The 16467-nt window shown below is 34.0% G+C and overlaps 1 protein-coding gene across 8 annotated transcripts in view; it reads right to left on the reverse strand.

Moving 5' to 3' along the window:
- DGKB (diacylglycerol kinase beta) overlaps positions 1 to 16132 on the reverse strand; it is a 249659-nt gene extending 233527 nt beyond the window's left edge. For 3 of the 8 annotated variants that reach the window (XM_063303709.1, XM_063303707.1, XM_063303711.1), the window contains exons 1-7: positions 16034 to 16132; positions 12627 to 12703; positions 11755 to 11775; positions 7408 to 7561; positions 5923 to 6060; positions 3414 to 3463; positions 596 to 670 (exon numbers count right to left, since the gene is read on the reverse strand). In XM_063303709.1, the coding sequence (XP_063159779.1) occupies positions 596 to 670; positions 3414 to 3463; positions 5923 to 6060; positions 7408 to 7561; positions 11755 to 11775; positions 12627 to 12703; positions 16034 to 16103 (585 nt within the window). In that variant the 5' untranslated portion in view covers positions 16104 to 16132. Of the gene's footprint in view, positions 1 to 595; positions 671 to 3413; positions 3464 to 5922; positions 6061 to 7407; positions 7562 to 11754; positions 11776 to 12626; positions 12704 to 16033 lie in introns of those variants that run through there. The other 5 variants (XM_063303710.1, XM_063303708.1, XM_063303712.1 and 2 more) reach the window with 3 other exon arrangements.
- Between the last annotated feature and the right edge of the window lie 335 nt (positions 16133 to 16467).

Raw genomic sequence — 16467 nt, forward strand, 5'->3', positions numbered from 1 at the left:
TGACAATTTTGTATGGTTAATATGTAACAGCATGAAAGAATTATCTCTCTGTGTTCTTTTTAAGTTAAAGGTTTACAATGAATTGCAAGATGCATTAAGTGCTTTGGCAGAAAGTTGGTGTGTGCATATAATTAGTAAACATCTAATCAAGCAAAAATAACTGTTTAATCCTGTTTGCTGAATTCAGCAACTGATCAGCACATTTTCCACTGGAAATTTCTTGAATGCTTGTTCTGCTTAGATGTTTTTGCTCTTGAACTGCAGAAGGTACATGCAAAGTTATCTGATATATATATTCCATATTCTTTTAAGAAAATAATCTGCCACTGATCAATGTGCATTCTAAGCATACTATATTTTCCATGGTTTTCTTTACATTAGTGATACTTCTTTGATAGCTCAGATCTATTTTTGTCTTTAGCCTTCAGGCCTAAAAGTTACAAGCTAAGTTTTTTCCCCAATGTTTTGTGGTCCATTTCAACATGGAAGAAAAAGATAACTTTAAGCCAAGCTGCTATAAGCGTAACAAATTATCTAGAACAGTCCTTAGATATTTCCACTGCTAACTAAATAATTGACCTGCAGGGATGCTTACGGGACTGAGTTCAGTGACATCCCATTCAAGATATTCTGCAACATGCATCATTTGAGTAATGATGTTTTCAAGTTCCTGGACATGAAAGCAAGACACAAAAAGCCTTGTTAATAAAGATAATTTTGTTTTCCTAGAATTCAACTGAATGGTAATACAAACTTAAAAAGTATTTTATATTTGGGTTTGTTTTGGGTTAGGAATATTTAGAAATACAGTAGCTAAATTTAGAAATAGCATTGTAAAGTTCTAATGTTAAGAACAGACTAAAGTTAAGGGGAAAAAAGTCAAATAAGTTAAGCTAAAGACATTTGGCTTTAACTCACACTTCCAAACAGGTTGCACCATCTGGGTAAGTTGGCTTTGAAAACTGGGAGTTGCACCATTTGAAGAAAACTAATGCTGCAGATCATACTAGCTATTCTTTAGTGGTATAGCAAACTCCAAATATTAGCATGCTCTAAGATTCCCATCAAACCAAGTCAGAAAGGCCTGTGCTTAGAATCAGTGGAAGTCCATTTACAAGCAAAGGTTAGACAACCATTTGTCTGGGAGATCTGAGAATTCTTGCCTGGGTAGAGGTTACACTAGAATGCTTCTAAGATCCCTTTCAACCTTACGATTCTATGATTCGAAAGGATTCAGAAGGCCATGGGATCCAGGAGCAATGTGAGGGTTAAACTGGATACAGACAGTAGCTAGGTCAAATGAATCAACATGCAAGTTATTAAAATAATAACCATGAGGATACTTCAGAATTATGAGAAGTGAAGAGAACAAGTTTAATCCATTATCTGCTATGGCACAAAAAAAAAACTTTTAAAATTTACTGAGATGCAACAGCTGCTTACGACAAGAGAGGAATTGAGCCTCTCTGCCAATCTTTACGGTACTGACACTGCACTTACATAATTAAAATATGCACCTTAACAGTTTTTATGCAATCAGTATCTTAATTATTCATGACATGTATAGGACAGCAAATGAAGTTTCTGGAGGGCTAAATTTGACCATTAGAGCCTTCTGATTGCCTTAGTATTTGATGACTGAAGCTAGGCCAATGAGAAACTGAATATTGGTACCAGTTCTGCTTCTTTTTTAAAAACTTCAAAAACATGTAACCTATTTTGTTACTGGAATCCATTGCTTAAATCTGTTATTAGGTGCATGTACTATAACAATACCAGCAGTCTAAGGACAAATAGACCCCAGCCACTTTTCATAAAGCCTGAAGTCCTGGCTTTACCCTCAGGTATTGGGTCAAGAGGTTTTGTGAGACTGTCCAGTATGATGTTTGGTTTCATATTTTATGGTAGTTTATTTTTGTTCTCTCTTTTTAATTGTATGCTCCTGAGTCATTTTGAGAGGGCAATTATATACACCCACTAACTAAATAATCCATTATCAGCCCATATGTTAGTTCTAACACATCACTTGTAAATCAACAAGTTTGATTCTTTTTTTTTTTGCCATGCTTGTTCTTTTTATTTTCTCATTCACAAGCATTTCTTATAGAGACTTAAATCAAAGTTGTATAAGTGGAAACTGCACATACAAATTCCTGTCCCATATACAGTATGATGCAAACCCTCAGGAGTTGTGGTTTATGGAAGTAGAAAACACAAACATAATGTTGTTCTCTTCCAAAACAATGTTTGGAATACCAGCTGGGAACAGGCGTTAGAGGTCAAATTTATTTTTGGAAACCTATTTAAATTAAATATGTATACTAACATATATATCAGGATAAAAAGAAAAAAGAAAACTCTTAGGTACTTCAAAAAGTAATTAATATTAGGACCCTGTCAATAATTTCACTGGTGACAAATATCTTTATTTAACTATCACATCATGGTTCTAGACTAATTTGCTCTTGCTGAACTTAATGGAACCAATTAGTAGAAGTCTCCAATTATGAAATTATGAGATCCCCAGAGAAATATACCTAACATCTACATGGTTAATTTTTAGGTGTTAGGCAAAGACCATCTAATATTTAGATATTTAAATCCTCTCTGTATGTGCTATCTTGTGGTTTATTCCTGTGATCGTTCTGTGATGTTTGCTTTAGTCTGACTGTTTTGATTGCTGCTTTTATCTGATGTTTTGCTTTGTTGCTTAGAATATGGTTTAATAGGTTTTGAATTTTAACTGGACACCTTGTTGTAGAGGGCTATGTGGGCTATAGTCTTAAAAATAAATTGTTATGCGTCAACAAGTGCTCTTAATTTATGTTAGAACTAAGGACGTTTCTGCACAGCAGCCGAAGCTACTTGTCTCCATGCTGCTCGGGTTTTTTTTTTTAAAGATGACTTTAGATTAGATCTCCAAATTGCTTTTGAAGTTGTAAACTTTTTAAACATATATTTTTTTAAAAAGGACCAGAGATACAAGCAACACAGCAGCCCAGGGTAATGACCACACAAAGGGATGGGGGCATGGGAAGTCATGCAGCCAATTGCAGCTGTGTGTATTAGCTGAATCAGAATGGAGCACTTGAAACTATTCACTCTGAGGAGCTTAAGATGGCTTGAGCAGAAAAACAATATTTTTGAATCATCACTGGAAAACACAGGTGGGTTTTGGCTAAGAATGGGAGGAACACAGTACTGTTCCTGCACTCTGGAACAGATGGATAACCCATACTGGCAGTGGGCTAAGCTGGGCATGCAGATATAACCACAGTATAACTATCCCCCAATGCAACCCAAATGCTACATCTTATTAAACTGTTTGTTGGATTTCCAGTGTACATCTCCTGATTCATTGTTTCAGTCTTGATACTATATTAAAGAATGCTGTTATTAATTAATAAAATTACCGAACTGTCCAGGAAACCGTTTCCATCTGTGTCATACAAGCGAAACATAACTAAAGAGAAATAATATATTAAAATCATTTTGTGATAAAGAGTTAGAGTCATATTTCTAATGTATGTGATACAGCAACTACTACATCAGAAAAAAAGTCTGAGAAATAAAGTATGCTAACAGAACATGCTAACAAGTAACACATGTTGTCTTTCCATACATCACCTCTTTGCAGTAGTGTAGAGATCCAGTCTTAAAGATCCAGTCTTTGATTTTAATTGGGTCAGGATCATTGGAAAAATACATGCACATACAATTTCTCTTTAGTTTTCAGGAATATATTAAACATATATAATTAGTCATTAAAGAGTGAATTCCAAGTTGGTGAAATGTCCATTATTTCAAAGGAAGAGAATGGATTCTTGCAACCAGCTAACTGGATTCACATAATTCTTCCTCACAGACACAAACCACTTTGTCATATAGCGTGTACATGTATCTGGACAATACAGTATCTGAATAGGATGATCACAGAAAAGACCTGAAAACAAAGCATGTATTCTTTTGCTCACATATTAGTTGCATCTCAGATTCTCCAATTCATATAATTTATTCATTAATGTACTGTATAGATGAGAAAATTTGTGTGGAACTGGTTTGCATAAGCCAGCCTTAGTATAGGAACAGGAAAATATTTTCCTTTCATATAAATATTTAAAACATATATGTTATATATTTTATTAAAAATATTAGATTACTATCCTTCTCAGAAAATAAACTGCCTGAGATTTGATCTCTCAACTTGCAATGAACATGAATATCCAGCAGATAGAGCCTACTGTCTATATCTTTGCAGAAATAGTTATTAATATTGTATGTTGCTGCTTCAGTGTACAATGAAGTCTTGGAAAGGTTATGCCTTTCAGAACTAAGTGAATGGGACACATCTTGTTGCTGTTGTTCAGTTGTTCTGATTCTTTCTGACCCAATAAGCCACGTTTGCCAGGATGGTCTGTCAATAACTGCTTCTTTGAAGCAGAAGTATCATGACATCTTGCCTTCTGTGGGGCTCTTTTTCTTTGCTTTGGATTTTTCCAAATGTCAGAGTCTTCTCCAAAGACTCTTGCTTCTATGTTGGGTGTCCAAAATATTTAAGCATTAGCATCATTATTAATGCTTCCAGTGAGCTGTCTGGATTTACTTCAGGTATTGAACAATTTGTTCTTGCTGTCCAAGGTACTCTCAACAATTTTCTCCAGCACCACAGTTCAAAGTCATCAATCTTTCTTTTCGCAGCCCTTCTAATGGTCCAGCTCTCACAACCATATATTATGACTGGAGAAACTATGGCCTTGACAAGAGGCAGCTTTTTTGGCAACGTAATTTGTCTACACTTCAATATTTTACGTAGAATCTAGACAAATCTAGCAGCGTTATGCATTTTTAAATTTACAATACAGTGAATGGGTGCAATTTTGGTAGCATTATATGTTTAAACTCTTACTAGATTTAATGGAAGAGATATATGTAGATACTCATATCTTATTGTAAATGGGACCACCATACTGCTTAATACTGCATAGATGAGTGGATGAAAATGTGCCTGGTTTTTCTTGGTTTCCTTGTTTGTGATATTATTGTGAGCTGCCCAGAGTTCTGTTCTACAAGATGGGTGGCGATTTAAATATTTTAATAATAAATAAGTAAACAAATAGTTCCTTGATTAAGCCCAAAGTACTGAATGCATTTCATGGATTGTGTTTGCTCTGGAAAGCTGTCAGTCTCCATAATTCATTTTCTCTCTTCTAAACAATATATTGAATCAATAACATAACACCGTTACTAGTTTCTTGGGGCTTTGATTGAATTTGCATTATTTCTATTTTACTGTGTGGAAGAGAAAATGCATCAGCATTAGATAATAAGTAGCCCAGGTATCATAATTGTGCCCAGACACAGACATTGATGCTGTATTTTGAAAGCAACCAGAAAAACTTAATATTCCAAAATTTGAATTTTCAGTGAAAAATGAAAATATATGTTTCAGAATATTCTATACCCTAGAATAATAACAAATATTAATTACAATGACCATCTTTCCTAGGTCTGTAGTAAATCAAGGGCAATTCAGAATACTTGAGAATCTGTGTTAGTTGAAGTTATAAGTCACTGACAAATCTCACAAAAGTTTTTTATACTACAAAACAATCATGACAATCAGCAAAGAGGCATTCAAGTAATTTGATAGTCAAAGCTAAAGAGAAGTTGAATACAATAAATTTATTCCTTGCATAGAAGTTATGCATTATTAAGGATACAATATCATAATCTAGAAGACAGACCCACTGAACTCAGTGGAATTTAATTCTGAGTAGATATTTATAGTATTATACTCTCCATATCGCATAATGTCTAAAACATATTTTAATTGTCAAATTTATAATGATGAAATACATATATGAATGAACTGAAAGTGACTGGAAGCAAACAATATGGACTTGCTTTACATGAAATACATACATTCTAGTTTGTCTTCAGGTCTTCCTCTTTCAAGAAGGGAAAGATAACAAACAATATCTTTCAACTGGATTACTTCTGGTATGTGCATTGTGGAAAGATGTTGAGGATGTGTAGTTATGCTTTTAGCAATTCGCAAACCTGAAATAATATTCATGCTATTTACTTCTGTAACAAGAAACAAAACATTTGAAACATCTGACCTGCCTGTACTTCTGATTTCTGACAGAACAGCCTCTTTGTCACTGTAGCAATGGAGGAAACAGACATCACTTTGCACAAAGGATAATCCAGGCTGATTAATTAGGCAATTCTATGCATGTTTAATTACTAGGGGTGTAAGTACCACTGTATCCAATGGTCTTAGATACTGACCGTATTTATAACTGAAGTTTAAATTTGTTTATACCTCTATTATTTCCTTTTAGGACCAATATAAAAAGCACCATACAACGTTTTCATTGTATACGGCAACATTTTCTGCTTGCATACTGATGCTACTTTAACATCCAGGTTCATAAAATGTTTTGCTTAGCACAAAGGTTTGATCACTTCAGTGTGAATTTCTAGATAAAGAAATAATAGCACCATATCTTTAATAATTATTATTTATTTTATTCTAAGGATAATTTTTCAGTGATTTTTATAAGATGCTTTCATTCTCATGTAGTTTATTCTTCTTCTACCCTTTTATATTATAAAAAACCTTCATAGTCCAAAACATAGTAACAGGTTTAAAGATATGCCTCAAAACAGCCAGCACCGTAGCAAGTTTTGTTTAAGCACAGCTTCTTGCTTTACTCTGAGGAACCAATCCAAACGTGGTAATCCCCACTATGATCAAAGGTTAATGTGATAATTATATTTGTAAAAACTAAGGCATCAAGCTAAATGCAATTTGATTCTAGTTGTTTTAATGGGCTCTGAATGAGAATAAGATTTTAGTCATTTAGATGCTGGTTGAAGAAGAATGGGCTAAATAACAACTTAGCAATACATTATTCAATGAAAAATGTAGAGTTCTGTCCATGAAATCATGGTGTCCTATGAATATTAGAACAAGTGAGAAATGCATAGGGATTAACAACCACAGTTTATAAAAAGGTTGTTCAAAAGACATCTAAAGATCAACTTAAAACTTACACACACATGCGTGAAAGAACCTGATGGTCTGTTTTCACTTGAAAAGTTACTTTGAAAGGAGAGATCTGGAAAAATTAATAGAGCTGAGCCTGTGAATCTTTCTGCTTGCCAACTTTTTCTCTATTCAAATATCCCTGTGATATTTGTCTCTAGACTTGATAATTTATACCCAGTTTCCTTCCCTCTCCTAAAAGTGCTATTTTTCTCCTGCTTCCACTACCAAAACTTTAAATCATTAAAAAAGAATGGAAGGACATTAAGGATCATTAAAGACTTTTAATTAAGTCCCAGCACAAGCGGTAGGCCCATTCAAGGCAATCAAATTCCTTTTAACCAGCTACTCACCTCCTGGAAGGAACAGAGGTTTATTCTTTACCAAAGGGCTGCTATGAGGAGCTTTGTTTCCAAAAGATACAAAGAGATGTTCACAAAATTCATCTGGTAAATCGACCTCGAGAAAAGTCTTCATAAATAACTTGAAACCTTCTAAATCAATTGTCTACAAAGACAGAGAGAAAAGTATGCCTGGGGATTCAGGATAAAATTTTACATATAGGAAAACAGAAACATTTAACATATTTTTGAGATATTACAGGATTTCAAATTATCCTTTTTTCTCCCTTAAACACCTGTAATATTTTCATGCTAGTTAGTTCCCAGCCTGTTTGAAGTCACACTTATGTGTACATATATCCTGGTTCAGCTGCATGAAAGGTGAAAGGTCCCCTGTGCAAGCACTGAGTCATGTCTGACCCTTTGGGGGGACACCGCTTTCGCGATGTTTTCTTGGCAGACTAAAGCAGGGTGGTTTGCCACTGCCTTCCCCAGTCATCACCTTCCCCAACAAGCTGGGTACTCATTTTACCGACCTTGGAAGGTAAAATAAAATAAAAAAATAAATATAATATAATATAATATAATATAATATAATATAATATAATATAATATAATATAATATAATATAATATAATATAATATAATATAATATAATATAATATATAAAATAAAATAAAATAATAAAAATAAAAATAAAAATAAAATAAAATAAAATAAAATAAAATAAAATAAAATAAAATAAAATAAAATAAAATAAAAATAAAACTGTACATAGTGAAAATATCAACTCAAACGTAATGTCACATTTCTCTCCAAATCTGGGAGACAGCAAATGACTATAATGCCTCATCCATGCTAAACAGAAAACACAATTTATTCACAACTAAATAGAACAAAGCAAACACAGTCAAACTGTATCTCTACAACCAATTACTGCTATCCGGATAAATTCCTGAACAAATCATTCAACATGGTATTGGCTCCTCTGAACCTGTTACTTAAAGCCATAAAGCAGTCTCAGCTGTTCAGTAGCTCTGAAGAGCAGATCCAGAGGGGCACTTCCCTCCTGGCAAGCAAAGCATCTTCTTAAATCATTTATACAGAGAAACATATATGTACATCAACATACTCCAACACAACTTTCAACATATCATTTTCTATATAATGTAAATAAACTGAAAGGGGAAATACATTAGATGCCTACGTTGCACATGTAATTGTAGGCTGCAGCATCTAGCTGACTTTGGCTGTTCCCAAAAGCTAAGAAGGATTGAGTCTGTTTCATACTAGGGTGGAAGATTACCAAAAAAATTGCTAGTCTGTGCCTGGCCATGACAAACCACCATGCTGCCAGGATGACTATATCAACATATCTGTGAAGTCACAATATGAGTTTGATTTAAAGGAATCTTGATCTACCCCTATGTTGAATACACAGCACTTTATGCTTAGCTTTCAGAATGATACAGTTAGAGAAAATATGAAGATGTTTTATATAAACACTTTTAGTTTAATACTGTAACATTAATCAGAATGCTCAAGAAAAACTCATTTGTAAAAGAACGAAGTGCATAACAATAGCATCTGTACTTGCTTATCCCTCTTTTTCTGCCTGTTATGGTAAATAAAGTAAAATTATATTTAAAGGCATACACCCAAATAGCTACAAATAGTGAGATGAGTATTCTTTCTCTGATTAAAAGGAAAGGAAAGGAAGATTCATTTGCTGTATTAATTTGACAGGTGCATAACTACCATAATCATATATGAAATGGAAGTGAATGATTCATACAAACTCAATATGTTATAACAGTTACACCAGCTGAAAAAAATCATGTTTTGCATTTGTTCTTCAATTCTGCAGAATATGGATAAGTATATATAAAGTTGGTAAGTCAATGACTTTTAGAATGCATAAGCTGCTTTATTAAAATGACTAAATTTGGCTCTCCGGATGATGATTTCCACTAGCCCTAGATAATCTGATCAATAATCAGGGACGAAGGAAGCTGTAATTCAACATCAGAAAAGCCACACTTTGTTCATCCAAAAACATGGAGACACAAAGCAAGGTTAAAACATACAGTAAATAAGCTCATAGAAACATATCTATTCTTAATGACAGCTTGTGACTGTATTTTAATTTGGCTCTCCTAAATATCCCCTTCTCGAAGAGATATATAAGTTTTCATCATTACCTCTGTTTCTCTCTGGAGGAAGAGTTCTTAAGCCTTGGAAATCCATGGATAATTTATCCATTAAAATTACTTTATGTAATATTATGTAATACGTTATTTGTAGGATTTTTTAGTATTTTGACAACAGCATTTCAGCATAACTGGTTACCTTTGTAATACAATGTATATCTTATTACTCTATTAGGCATTATTTTCTCTTTCTAGAGCCTGAGGAGCCTGGATGGGCAGAAACTTGAAGAAGATAGAAATTAATTCCCTTCATTCTGGACTAAAGCTAAGCAAAAAAGGGAAGCTCCTTGGAGGGTCAGTTTAGTTTTCATTCTACAGTCTGGGCCTAACTCACTGTAACAAGGATGTGAGAACTGTGGATACCCAAAATAGAGCGATAACATCTGTCGTTCTCCCCTTCTCTCGGTTTCAAATCCCCCCCTTTCCCTTTTTTTTAAACACCAGTTTGTGTATGTTTCTCTCTGGCTGAATTTTTTCCCACGTAGTTTCAGCATCTGCCTTAGGTCTACCATTTCATGTCATTATCAATTCTTTAGGCAGCTGATGATCTCCATAATACACCACTTATTTTCTACTTAATACTATTCATGCCTCTCCAATTATTAATGTCTCCTGCATGCAAGATTGCTTCTCCTTCATTTTTCAGAGGCATTTCTAGCCATATGCCTGTGGATGGTAGGGATTTATTGTTGGAAGCCCTGGCAAATCCAGCATGCCTCATTAGCATGTGAATTAGCATGTAAATTGAGTTGTCCCACAATGCAACTCTGATGAGGCTGTTTGTTGCCACTCCCACTTCCTCTTTCTCTCTTTCCCCTTCTTCCACCCAGGGAGAAGCAAGCATGCTGCTCTGCTCTCCATTAATCAGGGCCACATGCTCAGGCCTTGATGAAAAATTCTGCCCCTTTCTTCCACGCAGCTCTTGGCAGTTGTAGGGCTGATGGTTTAGGGCAAACTAAGTATTTAGAAAGAAAAGAAAAACAAAGGAACTTCATCTTTTCCATCAAGATGGATGTAACAGAAGCAACAGTAAAGTCAGTAAGAATTCTTTTACTTATCTTAACCTAATCGGTCTAAGTGTGTGATTCTTTATGTTTGGGAGGGCTGAATGTGTAAGATCCATAACCTGTGTTTCTCTGGCATGCTCACTGAAGGTATCTAAGATAATTTTCTTTTTTCTGTGCCAGCTTCTCAGCTGTGTTATAAGCTCTGCTCCATTTCAGTGGTTCTGGCAGGCCGCTAAATTGGCTTCATTTATTTATTTATTTATTTATTTATCACATTTCTTCACCACCCATGTCAACAAATTCCCATCTCAACAAACAACTCTGGGTGGTTTACAAGCTAATTAAAACAACAGAAGAATTAAAATATCATTAAAACAGATTCATTATAAAAATATAAATATAAACAAAACTCTAAGATATAAAATATGAAATATAACATCCAAGATGGTAAGACCACAGTCTCAATACAATTCCCAGGGCCTCATCAAGGTGCCAACCACCCCCATGACAGATTATCCCCCCTCCCACCCCAAGCGAGGTGGCACAGCCAAGTCTTGACCCCCTTTCAGAAGGCCAGGAGAATAGGGGCTTGCCTTACCTCTGGGGGTAACTTATTCCAGAGAATGGGGCTACGGCAGAGAAGCCCTCTTCCTGGACCCTGCCAATCAACAATCTCTCATGGACAGGGTCCGTAACATGCCCTCTCTGCCTGACCTGGTGGGATGGGTCGGTGTAATGGGGGTGAGGTGGTCCCTCAGGTAACCTGGATTGCTCAATTTATCAACATACATAAGTACGTTTGTAGATTCCATAGCCAAAACCAAACCACGGTACAAAGAATGTTGTTTCCAGGCCATCTTTGAAGTTTAATCATATGCTTCCTCCACACTATGTATTTTGTAAAAGTTATGAAAGTACAGTAAGCAGCAAATCTATTTTTCTTTACCTTCACTCTTTTCCTTCACTGTCTACTTTCACCTTACCTACAGATATCATGTAATAAGAAAAAAAAAAAATCGATGGTATTATACAGTATAAAGTTAATTTGTGAAAAGAAAAGAAAAGAAAATATAAAATAAGTCTCCAGAACTTAATAGCCTTGTTCAAGTATATCAGCCAACACATATACCAGATATGCTTACTTGTTTAAGAATATCTTGCTTCTGGAATGCATGAAAAGAAAGTACATGTGTATAAATTTATATAGTCTTAAAGTTTCTCAGCCTTATTCTTAGAACTAGTACTTTTTGCTGAAATTTTGATTTTATTACTAACCAGATTAGAAAAAATCATGCAATAAAAAGGTTTCCAGTTGCTCTATTATGAAATTGCAAAGAAATACTTTTAGCAAACAGCCATGCAACAATGGCAGTTCAGATGCTGTATAATTTCACCAGCTTTATTTGACTCCTGTTTGATCAGTCTTGGATAAAGAACTATCAGGCAGTTAAATTTTCTTACCCAGAATGGTGGCTGACTTAATCAACATTCCCATTTCTTTTTCTGAGCCCTATGAATAATATGCTACTACTTTGATAGGTACAAGCATCCAGTTTCTGCAGTGCACTAAAGATATGTCAATAATATTCTTAACATTTCTGCAATATAATGTAATCGGAGCACAAAGCCAGAAAATTAGGAGGCTTATCATTGGGACATTTTATGTACAGATGGTCTCACCTACACATTGCCACACCCAGTATTAATGTAGCATGAGCAGTCAGTTGAAATAAAATGTCATACTGATCAATCTTATTTGCTTGCCTAAATCTTGCTTAAGGTGAAATGATCTGAATAAAAATGAAGACTCAGGTAACTTCTAGAGCACCACACAGGTGTTTGATTGGAATAAATGAGGGTTAAAACCATCTGCAAGGAACTATTTATATATGTTAGTAATGTATCCAATGATTACAGAAGGCAGAAAAATAATGGAGTGCATTCCACACACTGCAAGATACTAATTTCTAGCAACCAGTATCATTTAAGAAATTAGATAAGAAAGAAAAATTACCCCTTCAGGATTATACTTTGCTAGCACACCATTGCCATGGAATTCTTCCAAAACATCCTTAATTTTCTTGGTTGAATCTGCAAAAACAGTGACAGAAGTCTTTTACTTATTGAAACAACCCTAAACAAATAGCATTTATTTTTTCCTTCATCTCAAATAATTTAACACACTATACCACCAGAACATTCTCAGTTAACATCTCAGTTGTAATGAAGCTGGTCAGAACAGAAGTTTCATTAATTTTACTCACTAGGCCAGTGGGATATTACAAATTGCTTTTACAGTATACAAACTGTATCTTCTTTCTGAACTATCTAGATTTTGAAGGGTGTAAGACACCCACTGTTGGTATCATAGTGAAATTGCATATTTGAAATACACAAAAAAAGCAATCCACATTCAGAATCTACCCTACAAAACACACACAAACAAAAAAATCTGATCCCACCCACATGACCCAACCCTGAATATTTCAAGAGGTAAATGTAAAAGACTGCCTCTTTGCCACTTAAAACCAAAACAGGATCTTGATACTACTCAATATCAAGTTGTTTTCATCTTTTTAATGTTAAGCATACATTGTAAAGGCTCCATTAGCTTTCCAGTGTATTTTATCTTTCCTATATCTTTTTTTTTATTTAAAAGTAATAATAAATGCAGTATTTCTCTGGCACCAAGGCAGAAGGATCAACCAATCACCTTTCAATTTAGAATTACTATTTCAGAGAGAAATCCTGAAAAGAACAAGTTACATAAAGTGAAAGGAGTTTCTAACAGGCCTACTTACTCTAGAGTACATTATCTGTACTCCTAAACAATCTGCATAATATTTTAATTTGTTCTAAATTCTGAATTGAAATTCAGCTGATATGCCTTTCCCAGAGGACCTCTCTCCCAATAATAGTTCAAAACTAAACTATGAAACACTAGAAAGAATAAAGATTGAGCCAACTAGAAGGTCTTAACTGGCAAGCCTTCATGAAATGCCCCAAAGATCCCTTGGTTCAGTGGTAAAAAAAAAGTCTCCCTTGTTTAACTCATCTGTCAATCCCATTGAACTCAGGGGTCCGAGAGAACATACTCAGGCAAAGGAATGCCTATCTCTGAGATAAATTATTTACAACTGAGCCTTAGTTTGGGTAGACCAAACTTTTAAATCTTTGGATAAGTCTGGGAATAGTGTCAGTCTTCAGCTCCCAGGTTTCTGGTCCTTGTTATCTTTACCTATTTTGCAAGTAGATTTCTAGTTACCTCATTTTGTTTTCCTAGCAGATTATTCTTATTTGTTTTCTTAATCTTGGTCTTTGCTTTGTGTAGGACTGAAATATTTTCTAACTCCAATGTGGTGCCAGTTATATTTGCCTAACTTGATTTTATCCCTTGACAACTTTGTTGCGAACAGAGAAAATAATCTGGTTTAAGAAGTCTTTGTTTAATAAACAGTCTTAAAACTGTTACTCTCTTGGTAACCATCACACACTATATTAAGTAGCCAAGTAATCTAATAGCACTTTGTTACTAATGTATTACAGACTGTTTTATAGGGCCATAAATTATATGCACACTATAGTCCAAGGTCTTTATTAAGACATTCTGAGCTATGAGTAATCTCTCAATGGCGCCATTAAACTCTGCAATATAATCCAAAAAAGGGGAATTATTTCATACATTTTTTCATAAACTGTCTCTAAAACAGGGTTGCAACAAATGGTTACATGCATTTTTGGCATGAAAAGAAAATTTTTTGAAGAAATGTTTACATGATTATTTATCTTGTTGGCTAACTTTCTCCAATCTGGTACTATATATTTACTTTGTTTAGATCTTAGATCTGAGTTATGTTTTTAATGCTGTCACATACAGAAGACAGACAGACAGACAGGCAACAGAGTATTCCTTTTTTTCTTTTTTTACAGTTGAATGTTTTTATTTTATTTTTATCTGAATAATATGTGCCTTCCTAATGAAGGATTAAATATAAATATGATGATAATAGGAAAACTATGACACTAGGAAAAAGATATTGCCCTCACTTTGAATTAGCTTTGTTCCATTATCAAATGGCCAAGTGTGAAAAGGATTCATGACTCCAATATAATGAAGATGAACATCATATTTCTCCTTCAACTGAACACTTTTTTCTACTGTTTCTACCCTTCATCTACTCTATATACTATTTTCCACAGAGTGAGGGCACCTCAACGAGTGGAATGGTATCCAGCTGCACTTATAACAGTATTTCCTCAAAATCACAATAAATTTTTGATTTGTTTAAAGTTATAAAAGCACTTTTTTAAAAATGCACACTTCTCTTTCATCACCTATTCTAATAAACCCTTTCTATAACAATCATACCTGCCAATTCAAAGACTGTTATTTTAATTAAAGTAAAAGTAGAGTGGGATGAAATTCATTTTTTTTTTTAAACAGGGAAAAAATCACAAATATAAAACATGACTCTTGAGCAAAGAATTGCTTTTATTTCATTAGAGTGATTTTGGAGCAGCTCTACAAAATACTCACATAGAAACAATCTTCAAAATTCTTGCCACTACCTCTCTGACACAAATCTGCCAATCACTATATCTAACAGAATATGTCAAAGCACATCAAAAGGTCCCACTGAAAATCTGTTCAGACTAATGTTCCCGAGATTCTCTACCACACAATATCACATCAAGATGAGGAAGTGATTGCTTGTGACAACCATAGATCATTATGCCAACAACAAATACGTTGTATTTGCAAATATAACTGGCAAGAAAGCAATACTGAGCAGAGAAGCATACCATTTTTATAGCATTTGTTACAATTTTCAGTTGTTATATTGGTATACTGTAATTTTTACACAAATAAATGAAAGTATATATACATTTATGTTTGAGAAGCTGCAAAAGAATGATTGAATTAGAGCAGATGAACACATTTATGTATCATACAGCGAGACCTTCTTATAATGTTTGTTAAATACGAAAGAATGTCATGGTGATTCATGGCATTAGTACATCAGTATACAAATGACACAGATTTTTTAGAAATTTGGGCCATTGCATGTGGTCTGTTGTATCAAGGTCCATTAAACTGAGTATCATGATCTAACAGTCAAAGGAGTTCCACAAATTTAAAATCAATGTTCTCCATTCTCTTTTCATAAAAAAGAAAAATCAAGGGATTTTAAAAAATGAAATAATTATCAATAATATAATTAGTTACCAATTTTATTATGTATTATTGATAATTATTACATTTTTTTAAAATGCCTTGATTTTTCCGTTTTGAAAAGAGAATGCAGAACATAGATTTTAAATTTAAATCTAGCCTCTGGACTTTTTTTCTATTACTTTTTTATAAGATTATAATTCATTCTGACACAATAAAATTATGGAAATATAAAAGTAAGTACTTACATTCTGCATATTTTTGAAGCTGAGAAAATTCTGAAGGACTCAGATTAGCCCACTTCTCCTGGTTCATCATGACGTTAAAATGCAGTTTTGCATTCCAGACAGTTGTGGTGTTAGCTTCAATTGGTGGCTATGAAGTTACCCCAACTTTTTCAGTTTAGATTCTCTACAAATCAGGTATTCAAGAAGAATAAAAATCTTGTAGAATTTTTAGAACTATAGGATTGGTATACAATAAAGGCCCCTATTAAAAAAAACATTATGAACAAGTCAATAATATCAGCATGCCAATAATATTAAGAACTCTGCTCATCCATCAGGTTGGATCTTCTGAACTATATGTGACATTTTATTTCATACATACAGTACCCCTATACTGTATGTATACATATATCTCTGGATATGTATATATGCTTATATTCTTAGGAACCTCTCTG

The sequence above is a fragment of the Candoia aspera genome, chromosome 4 (assembly GCF_035149785.1).
Source record: "Candoia aspera isolate rCanAsp1 chromosome 4, rCanAsp1.hap2, whole genome shotgun sequence".
Lineage (NCBI taxonomy): Eukaryota > Metazoa > Chordata > Lepidosauria > Squamata > Boidae > Candoia > Candoia aspera.